Source organism: Lynx rufus, unplaced genomic scaffold, assembly GCF_022079265.1.
Source record: "Lynx rufus isolate CCGP_SWC_20201006 ecotype Redwood Valley unplaced genomic scaffold, mLynRuf1.p SCAF_5, whole genome shotgun sequence".
Taxonomy (NCBI): domain Eukaryota; kingdom Metazoa; phylum Chordata; class Mammalia; order Carnivora; family Felidae; genus Lynx; species Lynx rufus.
The window spans coordinates 46,340,204-46,364,787 of NW_025814867.1; the positions used below are offsets into that span (position 1 = coordinate 46,340,204).

Consider the following 24,584-nt stretch of genomic DNA (forward strand, 5'->3'; position numbering starts at 1 on the left):
CCATTCTGTTTCCCTATGTCTTTTGATTGGAGCATTGAGTGCATTGACGTTTAGAGTGAGTACTGAAAGATACAAATTTATTGCCATTATGATGCTTGTAGAGTTGGAGTTTCTGGTGGTCTCTGGTTTTTCTAATCTTTGTTGGTTTTGATATCAAAACCAACAAAGATATATATAAATTTTGTTGAATTCCTTGATCTCCGGAGGTGCGGCTCCGCGCGCTGCGCTGAGGCTTTGTGGGGGGCCGTCGGCGTTGGAAGCGCCTCAGCCTGGCTGCTGCCTACCCTCACCCCTTTTGAGGACAGTTCCAAAGGGCCCGGGAAGGCATCCTGTCGCCGCCGTGCCATCTCCTGGGGAGCCACCCAAACGCTGCGATGCAGTCGGGCAGCATGCAGGCCGCAGATGAAGAAGAGGAGCAGACCTGAGACCAGGGAACAGCTGCAGCAGGTCTCGTGCAGCTCAGCATGCCCCCTGTGTGGCGCCTCATGATTGAGGACTTTGAAATCGGGCGTCCTCTTGGCAAGGGAAAATTTGGGAACGTGTACCTGGCTCGGCTCAAGGAAAGCCATTTCCTTGTGGCCCTGAAAGTCATCTTCAAGTCCCAGATAGAAAAGGAAGGACTGGAGCACCAGCTGCGCCAGGAAATTGAGATCCAGGCACATCTACAGCACCCCAATATCCTATGCCTCTACAACTACTTCCATGATGCATGCCAGGTGTACCTGATTCTAGAATATGCTCCAAGGGGTGAGCTCTACAAGGAGCTGCAAAAGAGCAACACTTTGGATGAACAGCACACAGCCATGATAATGGAAGAATTAGCAGATGCTCTGACATACTGCCATGAGAAAAAGGTGATTCACAGGGATATCAAGCCAGAGAATCTGCTGCTGGGGTTCAGGGGTGAGGTGAAGATTACAGACTTTGGCTGGTCTGTGCACACCCCATCTCTGAGGTGGACATCAGGTTTCCTCCGTCAATACCTTTGGGGGCCCAGGACTTGATCTCCAAGCTTCTCAGATACCAGCCTTTGGAGCGGCTGCCTTTGGCGCAGATCCTGGAGCACCCCTGGGTCCGGGCCCACTCTCAGAGGGTGCTGCCTCCATCTGTTCAGATGGATTCTTGAGCCCTGTCCGCACCTGTTTCATTGCATTTGTCCAGGGAGCTCTCCTGGCTCTACTAACTTGTCTGTCTTTTGTTTCTTCTAAGATGCAAGATACTAATGAATAAAAGCTGAGTCATTTAAAAAATAAATAAATAAAAAATTAATTAGTTAATTAATTAAATTTTGTTCACAATATACTTAAAACAAGTCAAAAAGAGGATAGAGAAAAAGGTGCTTTGCATTTTATTCTACTGTTATTTTTTTATATTTGAGTAATAATTTGTTTCTTTAAAATATATATTATAATTTTTTTTCACAAGGGGACCTGTGAGATAAACACTTAGAAACAAGCTAATACATATTCATGATACTTTAGGTGGTTAGTAGAAAAGAGGTTGTCCAAACTAGAGAGCTTCTGTTTTCTTGGTGTCCAAACTACTTTGGCAAGTTTAAGGAAGATTTTTTGAAGCTTTTTTTTTCTGTAATAATGTATTCTCAGTTAAAAACATTTGACTGATATACAATTTCATATTTCCCAATCACTTATCCAGATTTTCACTTTCATCAGCTAGGTTAAGTTTTCACTGTCCTACTCCTATTAAGTCTAAGTTAGAACTGTTTAACTAAGAGTGTTTTCATAGAGGTAGAACAATATAAAATAGTGCTTCTTAATTTTTTTTAACATTTATTCATTTTTGAGAGACAGAGACAGAGCACAAGCAGGGGTGGGGCAGATAGAGATGGAGACCCAGAATCCTAAGTAGGCTCCAGGCTCTGAGCTAATAGCCTGATGGTGGGCTCCAACCCACAAACCATGAAATCATGACCTGAGCCAAAGTCGGACGCTTAACTGACTGAGCCACCCAGCTGCCCATAAAATAGTGATTCTTCATATAAGCTCTGGGAGGAAGGGCCATGACAGAATCATTTAAGAGGTTTTTAAAAGAATCTCTGTGTTACTCTCTTCCCGAAACACTGCACCATTAAGGGTTTGATGCTTTGTTCAAGGGGTACTTGACTGTCTCAGTTGCATATAACCTCCACTGTGAATCATCATTACTAATGGAATGATATTCCTTAACTCTTTTGAGGGTAGAAGAGTGTAGGAAACGACTGACGTAAAAGAAAGAGCAGAAGTTTTGTTGTCAGACATATCTAGTTTTAGATCCTGGTTCTTGGTAGGAGAGTCAAAAACTAGGAATCACTGTGTTTGTTTAACAAACCCTTTACTCTGTGACCACGGGCAAAGTCCTTATTCCTCCCTGATCCTCAACTTTCTCATTAGTAAGAATTGGCAAAATAATACATAACGCATAAAATATTTGTAAAAATTGAATGAAGAAAATTTTTAAAACTCATGCCACAGAACCTGGCACATTGATAGGCACTCTTCAAATATTACTTCCTTTTGTGCTGGGTCTCAAATAGTCATTTAATTCTGTCTCCTACTCTTTCCAAGTGAATACACATAAATAGAACATTTTTCAAAAGATAACTTTATTGCCAGACAACACTACACATGACAGAAAGAAATTGCACTGTGTAGTTTTCTGAGGGGAAAAAGTCAAAGTTTTAAGTGCTAGAAAGGAAAAGAAGAAAGAATGGCTGATGGAGGTAATGGTAACTAATGATTGAAGATTGAAAATGAGCTCAAAGGCTAGGGGAAATGAATCCATAGGTCTGTACACCATTGGTTAACCAAGTCTCATTATTCTTTGGCCTGGAAAAAATCTCTACTTACATTCATCTGACTTAGCAAGTTTCTTAAGATCATGGTTCTTTCAGAGCACTAATGCAAGAGCAGTTGATGTAAAATGCAGTATTTAGTGAGTAATGCTACAAATCCAAAGTTTTCATTTATACCCCCTCTTTCTATGTGGGAATCCCATTGGTAATGCAGAAGGAGGGGCTCATCCAACTTCTAGATGGTAAACAAACACATACACCCAAAGTCCAGCTGCTATGGATCAGTGCAGTTAATCAACAACAAATTGAACAAAATGCAGTCAGCCATAATTGCATATTAATTAAGATAAAACTTGTATAAAAGAATAGTTATATGTTAAATTGAGAAATTTATCTTAAAAATTGTATTTACTAAATCTCCTTCATTACTTTACTAAATAAAGGACTCTTTATTTGAAAAGAATTTTAGCTGGAAAGTATTACTTTCTCTAACTTACCAACCCATTACCCTTACCCAAACGCCTGTCTCAGTGTAAACTTTGCCATAAACCTTTATAATTTGCATATTTGTAGCTCTTGTATTTATCTTGTTTCATAAAAGATTTCAAAATTTATAGAATTCCTTTAGCACCTTCCTCTTTTCAAGGCAGGGGCTGTTGATGTGTACATATGTGCCCCCACAATATGAGCTCTTTGAAATCAGAAAACGTATTTCATTTTGGCCTTCCCAGCAACTAACACCATGTCAGTCACATTGAATGAAGACAGCTACATTGATGCTGGATGCTGGTATAGGATTTGAATGGGACTTGACAGAATGGAGCTTAGAAAGCTAATCATGAGCAAGTCAAAGAATCCCTGAGCAGTATTAGTTGATGTTTGGGACCACTGTTAGATTTTCTTCCTAGGATTTCAATATAAATTGTAGAAATACGAAATTATCATGGGAGGCTTTCTATGAAGAAAAAATCAAATCACATGATTTATTAATTCTCATTAATATTTTGATTTTGTCTTGTTTTACTTAAAACTCTATAGATACGATTTTATGTCAAGATGGACAGTAAACAGACTTGAAGTGTTATCAAGTAATTGAAGTATTGATTATACTTTAGTCCACATGTCCTGTATATCAAAATCCTCTCAACTTTATTGAAGGATTTATTATGTCCAAAATAAATCTGTGTCCCAGATGAACTAAGTATGGAAAGAGAAGCTGATGTCAGTGCCTTCCCTGGGTGTGGCTAGATAAGACAGATACAAGTAGGTAAAAAAGGATCTAAGTCCTAGAAGTTCAAGAATTTTTTTGAATAAAATTAACAGTGACACTACATGGACATGACCAGCTCCTATGGATTTCCCCTTCTCGTTAATTTGCAGAGTTAAGAATAAAGACCTCAGAGCCTGAGGATCTAGGCTAAAATTATAGCTTTGGAAATATGTAATGAAGTGATCTTGGGAAAGAATGAAACTTTTCATAGTCTTAGTTCTTACATTCCAGTGTTGATATGAGAGCTAAGTAATATAATATATTTAAAGTGATATGGGGATTATGTCACATATTTTAAACTTGGCATGAAATTTACTTGCTCCACAAGAAAATGCTTCTGGAGTTTGAGCACTTAAACTCTTGGGTCCCTTAGCAATCCAAACTACTTACATTTTGTGATCCTACCATTTTAAAAGATGGTTTGAGAGAGGGAGTCAAACTGTAAGAGAATCTTAACTCTGGAGAACAAACTGAGGGTTGCTAGAGGGAGGTGGGCATTAAGGAGGGCACTTGTGATGAGCACTGGGTGTCATATGTAAGGGATGAATCACTGAATTCTACTCCTGAAACCAGTACTACACTATATGTTAACTAATTTGAGTTTTAATAAAATCTTGGAAGCAAAACAAAAACAAATGTTTTCCAGGTCTTTGGATCTTACTTAACTACTTCTTTCTGGAAATGACAAATGACTTTCTATCAGGTCCTTTTTACCAGCACTAGCCCCATAACCTCACTTAACCTCAAGAGAAGGGATCTAAATATTACAGGGGTATTTAGTGAACAATAAGTGTCTCTAACACTGCTATTGATTTTGTATGACCTTGACAAGTTACTTAATCTTCTTAATTTCAGGTATTTATCTGTAATCTGAGACTAATTGAAGACTGGGACAAGTGAGGTTTTAATGTGCACTCTTAAGAGGACTCTGTACTGATTTCACTCCATACTGTTGACCTTGCACAAGTTTCTGAACTTTGTCTCAGTTTCTCTCTCTCTCTCTCATGTGACAATACTTTTGAACTTTAAATAAGTTTTAATTGTTTTAGTACACTTTCTTGGATCAGAGTAAGTAGTCAAAAACTGTTAGCTCTCTCCATGATTATTATATAATTTTAACATGATTATTATTCACTGGTAATTTTAATTGTAGCAAGACAATAAAAGTAATACAAAATACATATGACCATATCTATATTACTTTGTAAAAGCTCTCAATACTTTTCAAATATTTGTTGGTTCTCCCCAACTCTGAGATTTGTTATTTGAAGCATATACTGAGTTTCTTATATTTGATCATAGCCTATTCTTTAGTAGTTACTACACCTAGTAACTGTGCAATACATGTTTGTTTACTGACTTGACTAGCAACATAATAAAGGCTGTTGGATATGATAAAATTTGCAACAGAAGAGTTCTTTGTACTTGTTACTAAGTTTAATGAGTAAACTTAGTAACAGGACAGCCAATGAAATGACAGACTAAGCAGTGGAATTTGTGTTCAGGAAGTTAGATGACACTTTATGAGGGTGCCAAAACGTGGGTGTAATTTTCAGCCACTGAACATTTCAAGTGTATTTGCCGTGTCACCAAGTCAAAAGAGCAGATGAGAACCATCATGGGAAGAGAGACCATTTTACTTCTGATTATGGGGGTTCTTGGGGCATATTATGTTTATATACCTGTCCCAGATAACATTGAGGAGCCATGGAAACTAATGTTGGTTAACACATATATGAAAACTTTAACAGATTTGGTAATTATAGAGCTTTATTGACTGACTAACAGTTTAATCAGGAGAAAATATTTGTATTATTGTTATTTAAAAAAAAATTCTGTCTTGGAAATTTTGTTTGAAAAACTGGCTTGCTGATTTTAAAAACTTTTTTTTTTTATTTTAACTATTCCTTAATGCAGACCCCTAATAGAATAAATATGAAGGAAGTAGTCAAGTAGCTTTAACTATAAATATTAAAAGACAAATGTAATCTTTTAAATATTTTTTTTTTAAATTTTTTTTTCAACGTTTATTTATTTTTGGGACAGAGAGAGACAGAGCATGAACGGGGGAGGGGCAGAGAGAGAGGGAGACACAGAATCGGAAACAGGCTCCAGGCTCTGAGCCATCAGCCCAGAGCCTGACGCGGGGCTCGAACTCACGGACCGCGAGATCATGACCTGGCTGAAGTCGGACGCTTAACCGACTGCGCCACCCAGGCGCCCCATGTAATCTTTTAAATATTAAAAGACAGGAAGACCGACAAAAAGTCGTATCGTGAGTTTCATGGCATGAATCCTGCCCAAATGAAGCACTTTGAAGTGTGAACTTCAGAAACGGTAAGATTGACTAGTGCTGTGATTAGTTACAGAATTCTGTGCAATAACCTTGTATTTAAGCATGCAAATGCATTCATACTGAAATATTTGTAAACAAGTCAGCTGGTAAAAAGCCAAAGGAAACTGGATGTACATGATTTCCAGTTGTAAAGCATGACCTGCTAAGGTGACAGGGCAGCTGGCTGCCCTATCCAGTGTCTCCAGTTGCCCCTCAAAGACTTGTGGTTCTTTTCTAGTAAGGCTCATTATGTGAAATTGAAGCGCTTTTTTTTTCATCTCCTTTAAACATCTTGTAGCAAACTGCCTTCTGGAGCAAAAAACAAAAAAAAAAATAGAATAATAATAATTTGAGAACAATTAACCTGTGTATTAAACACTTGGCTCATTATCTCTTTCCTTGAATTTTTAAAGGTGTTCTTAAATATCTCTTCTGGCATTAATGTAGCTCTGAATAAGTGCAAGACTTGTCTTATTTTCATTTTATTAGTGATTTGATCATTTGTAGTAATTTTGTTAGCAAGTATGTTGTTGGATTTGGGTCAGTTTCACTGGAGTATAGCTTCAACTCTTTATCTTTTATAAGTTATTCTTGAATTTTATTTAAAATATTTATTTTGGTCTATAGTTTTGTTTTCTTTTATTATTTAATTTTGTATGTATATATACATATATACACATGTAAATACATACACGATCCTCTCTGTATGTCTTCAAAAATGGTGTCATTTTCCCTCCTAGTACTTTTTAATCTTTTTCTACATTTTTTCTTCCTTTTGATTTTCTCATTTCTATCGTATATAATACCTTGTGTTACTTTCAACTTAGTGTTTATTTCTTTTTATTTCTTTTTTTTTTTACATTTATTTATTTATTTTTGAGAGACAGAGACAGAGCACAAGAGGGGGATGGGCAGAGGGAGAAGGAAACACAGAATCCGAAGCAGGTTCCAGGCTCCGAGCTGTCAGCACAGAGCCCAACGTGGGGCTTGAACTCACAAACTGTGAGATCATGACCTGAGCCGAAGTCAGATGCTCAACCGACTGAGCCACCCAGGCGTCCCATTAGTGTTTATTTCTGAAATTATTTTGTCTTTCATTATATATTCCTCTTCTAAGTTCTACCAGTACCAGTTCACCTCCTTGTTTTGACTAGTGATCACCACCAAATATGTCCATGTCTTCTATGAATATGTATATTTTTCCTTTGTGATATTTCTTCATACCATTCTTCTTAAAATCCATTCTGCAATACTGTGTAGTATATCATCCACTTTGTAGCAATTTTTTTTTCTAATTTGTTTTCTTCATGAGTTGGAAGCTGTTTGAATAGTAATTCAAATTTTTAATAATTCAATGATGAAGAAAAATGGAAGTCACTGAATATAATCACCTGTCAACTTGTCTGTGATGTAGCATTGTCTCCTGGAATAGAAATATCAAATATAATTACCCAAAATGCCAACTTTGATATATGGCTCAGCATCACCTTGAAAGGACTTGGAGGTTGCATCTCATCTTGGTAAGAAGTAACATTATAATCAAATAACATAACACTGTCAGCTCTATCTCCGGTTTGAGATTATAAGCATTTGTGAAAGTGTTTTCCATCATTATACCAGATTACAAGGTTTTCCTTAATTGTATTGGGACAATTTGAAGTTCCCTAGGTTTGAGACCATTTTTAAAAATACTGGTTTTATCATCTCTGTTCTTTTCCTACATTTGGCGTTGATTCTTCTAGCCCTGCTTATTTCGTTTTGCTACTCTTTGGCCTATAAAGGATGAACATTTTGAGGCCCAATTATCTTTTTAGTTTTCAAATTGCTGAATACCTACAATTGATATGCAGATCTGTAACTTGGGTGCAGCCAAAGTCATAGTACTGTTTCTTAAATTTGGATCATCAGAAATCTTTTTTTACTATTTTTCCTTTAGATGATAGATCTTTGGATGATAAAGATGCAAGAAATCATTTTGTCCATAAACTGAAGGATATAAATTCCAGAGTTGGTCGGAATTTTTTTTTTTGTTTATAATTTGATATCTCAAATTTACATTAAAAATCCTTTTAGGGTTTAGAGTTAGTGTAAAAACAGTAAATGATTTGAGAAGATATATCCATTAACTCAATGCTCTAACTCATCAGACTTCATGAAAGGGAAGACAATTAAAGAAACTGTAAAGCCCTTCTTATTCAGTTCAGACTCCAGGGACAACGGACACTATTTTTAACATACTGATGACTTCCTAGTCTTTTGTTATACATTTATTACACTCTAGTAGGATCCAAAAGTTTGTGAGATTATAAAGTCATCTTACAAAATTTTATACCTAGTACTGTCTTATACAACATGTGACAATTACTATTTCTATAACTAAGTCCTTTTCTTTAACTTGCATAACATAGACCATTTTCTATCATTTAAAAAGATATTTATTTGAACTAAACAGTCTCATGTTTTGCAGATAAAATACTTGAGTCCAGTGACTTATGTTTTGAAAGAGGGCCTTATATTTTCTGTACTTAGCTTTTATTTAAAGCCAGAGAGCCAATTAAATTCCCTCCATGCAGAAAATGTTGTCTTGATACCTACTTTATGTCGTAGGTTGTAGAAATTTTAAATTTGTTAAAACTAAATAAATTAATGCTTAAACAATCTATCGCTTTTCTGTGTTAACATTTAAAATCGGCAGGCCTGATATTTATGTGATTTCTTCAGACATTTTTTGTTAATTGGTTGGAGTGTTTGTGCAAAAGTCACACCCAGCTGAAAAATGGAGAACATTATTTAACACTGTAGAAATAACATAGAAATAAAGATGACAGAAAATGGTCTACTGGAGGTACGAGTCTCCACCCCTTGTGTAATTGTAGACAGGAGCAATTGTAGGAGACGCCCAAGTTTTGGGGCATGGTCAGCATGTGTGGAGCTATCTGTATGCGGAGTATATCCAAAATATGGAGAAGACCTAAAGCACACTCATAGCTAGAATAATTGGCCTCCCAAAGCCTGTCAGGCATTTGCGGTTCACTCTGCATGAAGTTCTACACTTCTGGCTGCAATTGTAACATGAGGGCAGTCATTTCTTGAAAGTGTATACTTTTTGTGAGTCTGACAACTGAAGTCCCTTTGGAATAGCTGCTGGGCACCAGTAAGGAGGGGGTGTTTGTTTGATGCTTAAACACACACCCAGATGTAGCATTCGTAGATTGGAAAATGCAGCTGGTCATAAAATATAACAACATTCTGCTGGACCCTGGGCCAGCCGCAAGGTGGCCAAAGAGTTAGGTTTCTCTGTTTTCTCTCATACCCATCAAAGTTCTATGGATACTGAGGGATCCTTGACTGCTGCATCCACTGTCACGCTCTGTCTTCTTCAATGGGCCTTTTGCAGTGATGGTCACTAAGAGATGGCATATTGGCCAGTCACGAGTGACATCTGCTCCAGACTCAGACCTGGACTTCAGTCCCACATCCAGCATCTACTGCCTAGGTGGACATGAACAGAAATTTTAAACTCTCCCATCTCAATGTACTCAAGTGAAAATCTGGAATATATTAGTACTTATCAGGTCTTAGTAAGAATTGAATGGGAACAAGCACAGTACCTGGCAAAAACTAAACACAGTAAATATTATTGTTATTTATATCTATCTCCATACAACTGCCTGTGTTATCACTGTATGCTTGTGATTTTATAGCCAGATAAAACCATCTGAAAAAATTTCCCAGCTGAACCTTGGCAATCCTGGATAAAATAAATATTGAAAATCATGTTCAAGTAAAATTTCTGGAAAAATACCTAAAAGTTTTATAGAGATAGAAACAGACATGGATATTGATGTGCATATAAATACCGATTTGTACATGGGCTAGGCTTAGATATTAATGATATCTATAACTTAATATGAATATATATAGTACATTATATACGTGAGTGCATATTTATGTGTGTGTGTGTGTGTGTGTAGCTGTTAGTATTTATCAACTTGTCATCAATCTGTTAGTTGATTTTATACTATCTTTTCTCATTTCTTTTGGTATGCTAAGATGCTAAGGTTCCACTCACTAATATATTTCTCAATGTCTTTATATAGATATCCTCTGGGGTTTGCTGAATACACAGTGTTGCGGTGGGTTATGGATTACAATAATAAATTAGATATTTATTTACAATACCAAATTAGATATTAGATATTACTATTTCCCTCAGCCTTTGGATTTCTTCCCTTCCAATAGCTGGGAAATTTGGTGCCTCATTTTCCTTAAATACTTCTACTACTGAAGCTGGTTTCTGTTGCTTCTACCAGGGGAGGTCTGGGAGGATTTGGGAGTTGAGGATGTTCAGAACCCATATAAATGTATGTAATCTACTCAGAATATCACCCACATATGAAACTTAGACCAAGCTTTTAAAATGTCTGGTGGATGGTGACTTTACCTTGCATGGCAATTCTACAGTTTACAAGATCAAACTTTGGTTCCGCTTTTAGAGCTGTTAAAGATGAGATTTCTTCAGGGAAAGTTTGCAGAGTATCTGCTTTACTGACTGTAACTTGAACTGAAAACCTAAATAACTGAGAAAGTAATTTTTCTTTCAGTAATGTTTCAAGTTCAGTTAGTGCTTGAACTCATTATTTTCACCATAATATTTTATTGCAATAGCTACTTGATCTCTCAAAACTATCCTTTAATAAGAACTATTACAGGTGTTAATTTAATAACTTTTTTGCTACTACATTTCATGTGTGAACAGATTCTATTTTGCATTAGCAATGAGACAGTTTACTAGATGTAAATCTAACCAGGTCAGTTATCTAATTCCAGCACAGGTCTTAAATGGTCTCCTTTCTTGAGAACTTCTGGCCTATATTCTCTGTCAATCATTGTTTTCTTACAATATAGATACTGTTATAAATATCCTAGTAGGAGCAGTTTGAGAATATAGAATTTGAGGTATACAACCTTTAGAGTGTGGGGTGAAGGGAAGCCACCAGTACTTGAAGCTGCTTGCATCACTGAACTGGTAATTCTCAAAAGGACAACCAGAGGTACGGAAAGCCACATAATTGTCAATGTTCACATAAATATCCATAGGGCCTCAGAGGAAATAATGGCTTTTTCTTTATTTCTACCCTATCAGTCTTACAAGAGTGCCTCTGTGTAACACAATTTAACCTGGCAAGGAGTTCTGGGAAATGTATCTCCCTGACCTACCTTTCAGGAACATGGGGATGATTTGGTGTTGAAATTAGATAATTTTGTTTATTCCCTTTGCATTTATCTTCATTAAGTGGGACAGAGGTTGACCCAACTCTTTAATCGATCACTTAGGACCATACTCCACATGTTTCCAACGTAAGGTTGGAAAACAATTTTTTTGATTCTTGGAATTCCAACATTATAGATCATGGTTTGGCTCCCACTTACCTTTTGAGGTCCTTTTTCTTTTACGCATCCCTGTAGGGACCTGACTTCCTAGCTTTACTAAGCTACCTGCATTTCTCTGATTGAAGTAGGAGTGTACCTGTGTCTTTAATTTTGGCCTAGAGTGAGATTTCCTCCTTTGTCCAGCCAAACTTGTTCCGTATCAGAGGTCACCTACTATTTGAAAACTCTTCCCTAGGTCTCACATCCAGGCAGCTAGTTTTCTTTTCCATTGACCCTTGCCAAAGTTCATTGTACTTGTCTATGAGACATGCAGTTATGCAATTATGTTGCTTTATAACTGCTTATATATATCCATTTCTCCCACTTGACTCTGAGCTTATTTAAAGTAGGGAACTTACCCTGTTGATCTTTGTGCTCAAAGTAGGAAGCCTAGAACCCACCAAGTTGTAATACCTGAATAATTCTTTACATATCTTTTTTTAAATCTAAAGCAACTATTATGGTAAAAAGTCTGAATTTTCCAGTCATGGCATTCAGATTTACCTATGACAGTATGACACAGGACCATTGGGAGCATATAGCATACTCCTACGTGCATAAATAACATTGATATTTGCAATGTGTAACCTGGTGTGGTTCCCCCCACCCTTTTAGGTTCTGTTTATTGAACTATTGGGAATCAACCATGCCATGAATATTGTAATGTTCTTTATGAGCTTTCAAGAAGTCCCACCCACATCTGATGAAAATGTCACTGTGATGGAGACAACTTTCAACAATGTTCCTGTCTGCATATATGTACCAAAATGAAAGCCGGAGAGACTAAGAAGAGGCTTATTTTATATTCATGGTGGTGGTTGGTGTTTGGGGAGTGCTGGTATGTGCCCCTTGTTAGAAATTGTAGTTTATCATATAACACACATTGTATTAAGATAGTGATTTCAACATATCAAGAAGATATATTGTTAAACATCCCAGATAAGCTAACACTTCAGTTGTCTGAAATTCATTTCTTTGAGCTCTGTTAGTTTAAAGGAATTATTTTAAGTCTCTTTCTTAAAGGGATAATCAATAGCCAAGGCTGTAGCAAATTTCAGAAGAAAGAAAAGTGTTTCATGAACTTAGAAATTTATTATTGAACTTGTTAATGGCAGAAATGATGGGATGTTGCAATGAAACCAAAATGGAGTACATTGAATAGTGAATGAGGAATGAGGAAATGGAGATGTGACTCTAGTCTTTCAATCAGCATAGATATGGAAAGAAATGAGAAAGGTGTTAGATGGAAAAGAAGAGTTGAGTATGAGTATTTTATCTTTATTTTATATAAAAAAAAGTGTATTTCAATTTTATGTATTTTTAATATTTACATAAATGTTAAATATGTAATATATATAGTGTTACTTTATATAATATAAAGTTTTATATTTTATGTATAAAAGCATGTCTTATATTTATTTTATATCTACCTGTAGGAGATCTATGAACATGTTTGTAAACTCAAGGTAAAGGTGGGGGTTAATAGAAATAAGTTGTAGAAAAGGGGAGGGGGCTGGAGGATGGAATGAGGTTTGCCTGATCTAGAAGATATGAGATGAAATTGGACTTAGTACAGAGGAGAAGGATTGGCAACACATAGGAAGAGAAACACACTCTGCGACAAGAAGAAAAGAGGTGTTGATGGAGTGATGTAGATTGGAAACATCAATCAAAGTAGGAAAGGATGTGATCCTCTCTATGATTTTCTACAAATACAGGCAGTAAAGGCCTTAGCTGGCAATGAAGTGAGGTTTCTAAGACAAAGTCTGATAATGCCATGCCTCAGTTTGTTTCCATGAGTCCCTGTTACCCAAAGCCCTTCTTTAAAAATCTTTTCATCACAGTATTACTGAAGAATGAGAATATGCTTACCAAGAGAAGGGAACTAAGTAAGAATAAGCTTACTTAGCAATGAGCAAAATTTTGATGCTTTTTATTTTTATATTAAAAGGACATAAAAATCTATGTTCTAATCCAAAATATAAGAATGACCATTTATCTATCTACCTACCTATCTATCTATGAGAGAGGGGGTGGGGAGAGGAAGGGAGAGTGTTGGGGCAGGGCAGAGAGGGAGAGAGGAAGAGAATCCCAAGCAGGATCCATGCCCAGTCTGGATCCAGAGCCTGATTCAGGGCTCTGTTTCACGACTATGAGATCATGACCTCAGCCAAAATCAAGAGTCACCTAATTAACTGAGCCACCCAGGTGTCCCAAGAATGACTTTTTTATTTTTTTATTTTTATTTTTTTATTTTAAACTTTTTTTTTTTTCAACGTTTATTTATTTTTGGGACAGAGAGAGACAGAGCATGAACGGGGGAGGGGCAGAGAGAGAGGGAGACACAGAATCGGAAACAGGCTCCAGGCTCTGAGCCATCAGCCTAGAGCCCGACGCGGGGCTCGAACTCACAGAGCGCGAGATCGTGACCTGGCTGAAGTCGGACGCTTAACCGACTGCGCCACCCAGGCGCCCCAAGAATGACTTTTTTATATAAATGTTAAGTAAAAGTTTAAAACTTAGTGTGTATTTGATATTTTAAGAATATTCAGTACCTGACTTTGGAATCTCTTCTTTTCATGGCCCACATGATTTAATGTTTCTGACAACTACATATTCTGATACTTCCCCTTGTAACACTTTGTGATTTCTCCCTCCTCTCATTACTGGCAAATTCTATTTTATCTTCTTGAAATTTTCTTATCTGCAAAAGGAAGCACTTACCCAATCCCAATAGCAAATATGTGTGATTCATCCCCACTCTGCTCACAAGGCCAAAAAAGCTCCAGAAAACACATTTTTTCTTGTCTGCCTAGAACATACAAATATATAAATCAGGTTTTAGCTTTCCCTACTTCCTCTTTTCTTTAGTTTTCTCTGGCAGTTTTAATAAAGTCTAATGCCATTTCCACATGACACTTTCTGTACCCCTCCATTAAAACAACTAATATTTTTTGCATTGTTGCTTTTTATTTATATGCCTGGCCCTCCTTGCCCCTGTCTGTGGTAGACTGTGACTTGCTGAAAGCCAGGGGGTTAATTGTCTGTGTTTATTCTTTCACCACCTACTACTTGCTGAATGAAGGAGGAAGAGATTGATCTTAGAGAGTGAATTTGGCTTAAGTTATCCAGGGTGAAATGTGGGGAAGGACCAGAGAGTTGACAATGCGTATATCATAGGATCACTGAGCAGAAGAATTCATGTTTTATAGCTATGATGAAATCCTAGAAATAGTTTTCCCAGAACATTTCAGTGAGGAACAAATTATAGTTATAAGCTCTGTGTTGATGGAAACACTCATCGATACACTGGTTAGTTTCTGATTTTATTTCCTTTTATTTCAGCTTTGTTTAGTTATGACTTTCTGTCAAAACAGACAGTGGATAGATTTGATGTTGTTGTCATTTCAGTCAAGTAAGAGTACTCTTGATTTGTTAGAGTTTGGGCCAGATACCATACAGAGTAGGTTGCTCTAAGCTGTCTTAGTCATTCCTTGGTTATTCTAGGGGTGTTTCAAATAAAATGGAGAAGGTGAGAATAGAGAACATGAACTTCACATGACCAGAAAAGAGTCAGAGAGAAAAGAGTTGTACAGTTAGCTCAAGCGGGGATCAAAAACAGGAAGTCAAAAACCTGTTACAATAAAATTAAACTACTGCATCTTAGGGACAAATGACCTCTGCTGGATTTCTAGCCTACTCTTAATTAGCAAAGTAAGATGAGGGCTTCAGGGTGAGAGAATCAGGTTTAAAGGCTGGTTCTAGAATTAATTGAATAACTTTGTACCAGATAAATACCATTTTAGCTCAGTTTTCTCAGATGTAAACTGAGAGTCATATAATATTTTCTGTATCATAGAGTTGTTTTAAAGATTAAGTGCTCAAATAAATTTAACACAATTAGTATAGAATATTTCATGGTACAAGCCTCCATTAAATGTAATTAGTAACCAAATAACGTATTGGAATACAGGCACAATCTACTCTCAAAAAACATTCTACATCAATTATTAATAATAAAAAACAAAACAAATGGGAATAAATAGAAAAATGAAGAAACTGAAAAAAAAAGGATAATAGTGACTACTTGCCAACTTGATTATTAGATTGAGTTGGAATAGAATAATTCCTAATGTTTGTTTGCTGTTTATTAGTCACTAATAAAGTAAAATGATTACAAAGAAAATACCATTCTGGTAAAAATTTATTTAAGGGAAATTATCACCTGAGTTTTTTTCCCCTAAATCTTAGCCAAGTTTTGCATTCAAGCCTTTATTTATGTAAACATGTAAAAATTTGTAAGGGCTTTTATAGCAAGCATTATCATAAGAATGACATTTGTCTTTGGATTCATAATGACCTCAAATACCAGGTTTGCTAAAGAAAATGTTTTTACTTATGATTTTAAGGGTTAGAGCATGCCCCCCACACACATTTTATTTTTTGAAAAATAATTGGCTTAACGAGCATTGTTATTCTGCCCACAGCTACAGACTAGCCCCTAAATATCACTTTCCAAATCAATTTGAAGACGTATATAATGCATTAAAGTGGTTCTTACACCAAGATGTTCTTGATAAATATGGTGTGGGTCCTGAAAGAATTGGAATTTCTGGAGACAGTGCTGGAGGGAATTTAGCTGCAGCAGTGACTCAACAGGTATGTTGCTCAGATTTTTTTTTCTAAAAATATCTTACCCTTAAATATTTATTTCAAACATTAAAATATCCATGCAAATTATGTTATGTTAATATGTTAGAAATTAGAGATTATACATAGAAATAAACATTAGAGAACATTTGTATCCTGAGTGCTTCTATTCCTACCTTCTGTCAGTTTTTTAAAAAATAAAATGATAAAGTACTCTTTCCAGGTCATTGGTTTAAACATCATTAATATGTCGGCTAAGTGCTATGCTATTTTGTTATATTAGGGCTGGTATTTGTGCAGTCAGCCAATGATACCAGTCACTATAGTTACAAAATCAGATTATTCCAGTATTCTTCATGGCATATACTAAAACTTACATGAAAACTATTGTTATCAGAATAATCATCTTGCCTATAGACAAAAAATGTTAACAGGTTTATAGATACTACTTACTTGCAGAAGGAATTATAATTTTCAGATGCCAACTATTACACTATCTCTATGATATTTAGCCAAACTGGACATCTAGTTTTTAAATATTTTTAAGTTTATTTATTTATTTTGAGAGAGAGAGACAGAGAGAGTGAGTGGGGGAGGGGCAGATACAAAGGGAGAGAGAGAATCCCGACCAGGCTCCGCACTCACAGGGGCTGGAACTCAAGAACTATGAGATCATGACCTGAGCCAAAATCAAAAGTAAGAAGCTTAATCCACTGAGCCACCCAGGTACCCCAAAACTGGGCATCTATTAACTATTAATTTGAAGTGATACATAATCATAATTAGTCTAATAATGAGTAAAATTGTTATTGATACTGGTTATCTGACCTAAATATTAAACCAGGCACCAGTAGCATAGAAGAAATGTTCTTATATAAAAAAAAATTACTTATAGATTTAAAAATTAATATCTTCAATTCAATAACTAATTATAAATATTGCTCATAAGTTTATTATGCAATCAAACAAACCTTGCTCTTGATTTTGTTGATTATTCATTTCTATACACATTTTAAAGTATATAAGTTTGGCTATTGATACCTTCAGAATAACCTTCTTATGATTTGTAGTCAAAGGAAAGATACAAATTTTGTGATTTTTATAAAAAAAACCTGCAGAACAGAGTTTCTGCTACTTCCCAGAAATTTGCTTCCCTACTGCCTACTCATTGTCACTCTGAGAGGCATCTTGATGCAGTACAAAGGTATATCAGAAGACATGGATTTTTGGAGATAATTTCTTTTTATCATGTTGCATAATGAGCCCTTTCTCTTATGTAGTTCAGGCTTCTACAGTGGTGAACCAATCAATTCTGACCCATAATTATTAAAATATAATATTCTGGAGAGCATTAAACTGCTAATAACATATGAAAGATTTCCAGGCCAAAAAAATTGTTTTTAATTATTTTAAGTTTATTTGTTTTGAGAGAGAAATAGAGTGAGCAGGGGAGGGGCAGAGACAGAAGAGAGAGAGAGAATCTCAAACAGGTTCCACACTGTTTCCACACAGGTTCCACAGAGCCCTATGTGGGGCTTGAACTCACAAACTGTGAGATCATGACCTGATCCAAAATCAAGAGTCGGGCACTTAACTGACTGAGCCACCCAGGTGCCCCTAGGCCAAAAAGTTTTTTAAAGGATATGGAAAAAAAAAAAAACACATGCAAAGATAACCTAGCACTCAATGTCTCTCTGCTGTAATGGCATATGTGAATCAAAAGAAAACTATTCAACCAAGATGAGCTAGAGAGTTGCAGTCAAATTCCAGGGCCCTCCAAAAAACAGGGACACTTATGAAGTACTTCTGACTTTAAGTGAGGCTCTAAAGAGGTATGGTCTCATTGTTAGGGGGAGCATGATACAAAACAAACCATGTGCATTTAGAGTCTTGCTTTGTATCACCTGAATGGTTGTGGGAAATCTGTCCTTGAACTTAAATTAAATTGATGAGCAGTTGATATTCAAGTATACTTAACAGTGTATAAAAATCCTCCCTGAAGAAATATAGTATTGTAATAGACTTCAAATTATTCCTGCAAAAATTTTTCAAAATCAGTAGCCAGCACAGAATAAAACATATCCAAGCAAAGAAGTAAACAAGAAGCCATGAAGGGAAGCAAGCAGAATCAACAGACAAAAGAAAGATACTTTACAAAATTCAGATACTGCAATTATCAGCCACAGAATATAAAGTAACTATCCAAGTTTCTTCAATTAATTCACAACCATGATTGCAAATTTTGGCATAAAAGTAGTATTTTGAAAAACAAACAGAAGTCCAAAACTAAAAAAATAAAATCAACAAAATTAAAATTTTATAAATTGTTTAAGTGGTCTTACACAAGCTGTAGATATCATTTATAAGCTAAAAGATGGGCTATATGACTCATGGATGACTATGCACAATGAAGCATGGAAGCCCAGAAAGACAGAAAATACAGTAGAGAAGATAAGAAATATAGCAGATACAGCCTGAAAATCCACTAGCCTTTTAATTGCCAGAAACAGAGGGGAAAGAATGGGAGAGAAAGGAAGATTTAAGAATACAAAAATAGTAGAGCATTTTGCAGAGCTGATGAAAGATGTCAAGATACAGATAACAGAAGCTCCATGAACCTTAAACATACTTTTTTAAGAGGTTAAAATTAAATAAATAGCTAGAGATAAATGTATACATAGATATACAGAGAACAAGGCAAACATGTTGATAATCAATAACCCAAGATACAACAGAAAGAAATAGAGGGGCTCCTGGCTGGCTCATTCGGTAAAGCATGCAACTCTTGATCTCAGGGTTGTGAGTATGTTGGGTGTAAAATTACTTAAAAAATTTTTTTTAAACCTAAAACAAAAGAAAGAAAGAAAATCTTAGAGAAAAAAGGGTATCTTCACAGAAGTACAAGTCATACTGACAGCTTACTTCTCAATAGCGAGAATGTAAGTTCTAAGTCAGTGGAATATCATCAAAATGCAACACAAAATTACCGTTAACCAAATTCTTTGATGCACAAAAATATTACTTAAGAATAAAGGAGAAATAAAGGCATATTCAGATAAACAAAAACTAATAGAGCTGCTATTAATGAAACACACTAAAAGGTGGTTTAAATAAGTGTTTCAGACAGAATGAAAATGCAGATAAAAGTTTATAATACAGGAAGAAGCAAGGAGCAATAATGTGGCAAGATGTAGGTAAATCTTTTTTTTTTTTTTAAGATGTAGGTAAATCTTGGGGCGCCTGGGTGGCGCAGTCGGTTAAGCGTCCGACTTCAGCCAGGTCACGATCTCGCGGTCCGTGAGTTCGAGCCCCGCGTCAGGCTCTGGGCTGATGGCTCAGAGCCTGGAGCCTGTTTCCGATTCTGTGTCTCCCTCTCTCTCTGCCCCTCCCCCGTTCATGCTCTGTCTCTCTCTGTCCCAAAAATAAATAAACGTTGAAAAAAAAATTTTTTTTTAAAAAAAGATGTAGGTAAATCTTAAACTTGGAAAGTTTAAAATAATAAGATATATAAAATTAAAATATGAGAAAAACAAATCATAATTTCAAGAGTGGAGGAGAGGATAGATTTTAAGTCTTCCAAGCTCTTTTGATTGTCTAAGAAGAAATAAATGATAGATCTTTCATAATTTCATTTGTTTTTGAGAGGTTAAGAATACACCTTATAATTCTTAGGATAATCATTTAATGAATACAAATAGGGAGGAACCTGGGTGGCTCAGTCAGTTTAGTGTCTGACTCTTAATTTCAACTCACATCATGATCCCAGAGTTGTGGGATCCAGCCCCGCATCAAGCTCATGGAGTCTGCTTAACATTCTCTCTCTCTCAGGGGTGCCTGGGTGGCTCAGTCAGCTGACTGTACGACTTCAGCTCAGGTCATGATCTCACAGTTCACAGGTTCAAGCCCCGCGCTGGGCTCTGTGTTGATAGCTCAGAGCCTGGAGCCTGCTTCAGATTCCCTGTCTCCCTCTGTCTCTACTCCTCCCCAATTCGGGCTCTGTCTGTCTCTGTCTCTGTCTCTCTCTCTCAAAAATAAATAAACATTAAAAAATTTTTTAAAAAAGCGTTCTCTCTCTCCATCTGCCCCTCTCCCCTGTTCACTCTGTCTCAAAATCAGTTAATCAATTAATAGAAAAGGGGTATAACTTGTAAACTATTACAGGAAAAAAAATAGAATAATGAAAAGGTCAACCAATCTGAAAGAAGTCAAAAATAGAAAAGAAGGAGGATTCACAAAATAAAGTGGTAGATTAAAATCAATTATTTTAATAATTACAGTAAAGATTAGCGGTCTAAATAACCTGGTTGTAGGACCAATATTGTCAGATTAAAAACATAAGTAAGCAGAAAATTTGAAAGTAAATGGTTGGAATATGTGTATCTGGAAATAACATCTAAAAGCATTGCTGCCAGGTTAAGAAGATCGCATCATTACAGAAAAGGTTAAACCATCGAGAAAATATACCAACTCTGAATCTGTATGGATTTAGTAACATGGTCTTAAATATATGAAGAAAATATTAACAGAACTACAGGGAAAAACACAAATCTTCGGAACCACAATGAGAGATTTAAAAAGGAGTCTTTCAGTAATTAAGAAAAACAGTCAAAAATAACAAGTGTATAGAGGACTGGAATAATGATTAATACATTTAACTCAAGGGACCTGTAAAGAACATGGAAGAAAGCAAGTACATGTGATCATTTTTAAAAATTGACCAAGTACTGGTCCGTAAAGCAAGACTCAAAAAATCACCGAGTTTAAATCACACCTTTTGGACTCTTAACCACAGTGCAAAAATGTGGGAAATCAATAAGAAAAAGACCAACAAGAAAACATCCTTCTTTTTATGGAAATTTAAAAAAATACAGTAATTACCTATGGGCCAGTATTTAATAGAATATATATCTTGTATATATTTTCCCCACATTTAGAACAAATGTATAGGAATTGTATTTTAAAAGCATATGTTTGAAAAGAAGAAAGGCTAGAATAAGCATTTGACTCAAGAAATCAAAGAAAAAAATAGAAGGAAGATGATAATAATAATAACAGAAATTATGATATTCAAAATCAAGCTTACAGTAAATGTGAACAAAAAGCAAAAAGTTAATTCTTTGAAAGGACTAATAAAAAATTTAAATCTCTGGAAAGACACATGAGGAAGAACAAAGTCAGTCATAATAATGTCAGGATTGAAAAAGGGACAGTTCTGCAGTCCCTAAAATATGAAAATGAACTAGCCGTCAATGAGTTCAGAATGAACATTGTAATCTTTAAAAGAGAAATTTGGAAAAACTTTAAAGTAAAAATGATATTTCATAATATTTAAATCCAATAGGCAAATTCCAAGAAAAATATAACTTTCAAAACAGAAGAAGAAATGAAAATGTGAGATATTTTATAATCATTACATTACATCAATAATTAAAAAATTGTACTGCTAAGAAACTTTACTGGAAATTTACAGCGAATATCAGAAAGAAACCACTCCAAATAAATACAAAATAGTCCAGAGAATAGGAAAAGAGTGTGCAATCTTTAATTATCTTCAGAGAAGCACATTGTTTATGTTATATCTGACATAAGGAAAACAGTGGGCCAATCACATTCAGCAAATGAAGATATTACCATCATGAATAAAGTATTAGAAAAATATACATATACCACATACATATTTACCATGACCAAGTTGCTAATAATGCAAGGAAAAGTATATTTTACAAAAATAAGTGAATTTTACCACATTAATAAAGGAAGCAGAATTATACTAGATGCAGAAAAAACATTTGGTAAAAGTCACAGTAACAATTATTGGTTCACTAGGAATAGATGGAACATCCTTAAACAGGTAAACTACATTGATTAAATGTGTACAAATGGTATAATTTTAAAGAAATACACAGAACTATATACCGTAAAATGGGGGATGAGGAGGAAATGGGAGTGCAGTCCTTTTGGGGAGGAAGAGGGTATGTGGTCAATTCAGGGTATATGATAAACTCCCTGGCCCTTGAACATAGTTACATTTAAATTTCTGTCTTACAAGGCTATATATTTGATTTTATATGTATTATATTTAGCTACAAAGGCAATTTGCTTTTAATATGCATGTTCAAAGATTTTGGCTACCTACCTGTAAAGTTGAATTTATTGGTCAAATATAAAATAGTTTTGTATCTTTTCTTAATTCAATCAGCTACCTCTTAGCTACCTATTTAATGATTACCACACATCTGCTAATGTAAACAGTGTTCTTCATACTAGGTAGTGAGCTAAATGGAATGTAAACTTACTGAGACAAAACACTGAAATGATTATTTAACTTCAGTACATATTTTTTTACATAAAACAATTATTTTTACATAACACAATATGGTAATGGACTTATAAATATTTTATTTTACAAACTATAATTACTGGCTGTGCTTTAAATGCAATGAAATAAACAGTGCTGCCATTTGCTGTTGCTAGTATGTAAGTCTGTGTGTGTGTGTAAAATGTTATATTTATACCAAGTGAAAAAATGTCAGAATGCTTTCCTTTTTCAACTCTATGTTAAATTTTTAGAAATAGACATCAATTTAAACATTATACTTTGAGGAGCATAAGAGTACATGTGGCTTCAATAATTACTACTTGTGACCTATGCTAACAGATCTCAAGGTTTTGTATACATCAGAATCACCTGAAAGACTTGTTAAAACATAAATTGCTGGTCCCTCCCTACTTGAGTCAGTGTGTCTGGGTGAGGACCCAAGAATTTGAATTTCTAATAAATTCTCAGCTGATACAGATGCTAGTGGTCCAGGGACCACACTTTGAGAAGCTAATCTATAAGACACAGTGGGTCATTCCAACTTGCAGGACCAAGTAAATGTACACAAAAACATCTGCTAAACTTTAGTGCTCAATGTTACTGGTCTCCAAATATTTTTGATCATGTGTCCTATTAATAAAAGAAACCTCTAGTATACCCCCACAAATATATGCATATTAATTTATAGATAAATTTGTGTTAATGCACTAATGTAATTTGAATATTTTAAAAGCATAAATATTCAAATGAATTAGACTTTTGCCTAAGATTCATGTGTTTTGTATCAGAGCCAAATTAGAATGTTAGTTAGATGATCTTTCCTTTAAATGTTAAGGCCTATTGATATCATAATATATGTACATACTTGTTTTACTTAAAAAATGTTTCCTCCGATTGCCATTCTTAGTTGTCAGGGTAGATATTTTGCTTTTTAATCACATATTAGATGATCTCTTTCCCCACTCATGAGGAAAGTTGTACAAATCATTTTGTTTATATTCACACTATTTAAGACACGTAGTCTTCAATATAATATTGAAAATTGGAAAGTTCTTTGAGGTCTATTTTTTGTTGTTTCTGATTATCTTTTTGAGATTCTGGATTTATCCTATATCCACCTACTGTTTGTAAATAAAAATATTTTTAAATAAAAATTATTATCTGAGCAACTTATTTAAATTATTTTCAGCGCATAGATGACTCGGATGTCAAGATCAAACTCAAGACCCAGTCTTTAATTTATCCTGCTCTTCAGACTCTTGATATGGATTTACCATCATATTGGGAAAATTCACACTTTCCACCTCTGCCCAAATCACTGATGGTCAGGTTCTGGAGTGAATACTTTACCACGGACAAATCACTTGCAAAAGCTATGCTCTTCAAGCAACATGTACCAGTGGAATCAAGCCATCTGTTCAAATTTATTAATTGGAGTTCTTTGCTCCCTGAGAAGTTTAAGAAAGGGCACTTTTATAACAGTCCAACTTATGGTAGTTCTGAGTTGGCTAAAAAATATCCAGGATTTCTTGATGTGAGGGCATCCCCCTTAACAGCTGATGACAACAAATTGCGAAGTTTACCCTTGACCTATGTCATCACCTGTCAATATGATGTCTTAAGAGATGATGGAATCATGTATGTCACCTGACTTCAGAATGCTGGAGTTCAGGTGACCCATAACCACATTGAGGACGGATTCCATGGAGCACTTTCCAATTATGCACTTAAAATTACACATAGAGTAGAAAATCAGTATATGAGATGGCTAAGTGAAAATCCATAG

At 35.3% G+C, this 24,584-nt stretch overlaps 1 protein-coding gene and 1 pseudogene across 1 annotated transcript; both read left to right on the top strand.

The window, feature by feature from the left end:
• Nucleotides 1-374: 374 nt before the first annotated feature.
• LOC124525932 (aurora kinase C-like) lies at nucleotides 375-1,126 on the top strand (annotated as a pseudogene).
• A 4,553-nt stretch (nucleotides 1,127-5,679) lies between these two features.
• AADAC (arylacetamide deacetylase) lies at nucleotides 5,680-24,584 on the top strand. The gene is given in 5 exon segments (XM_047100404.1): nucleotides 5,680-5,817; nucleotides 12,445-12,667; nucleotides 15,175-15,244; nucleotides 16,317-16,488; nucleotides 23,988-24,584. Coding segments are annotated over 5 exon segments (1,200 nt in total).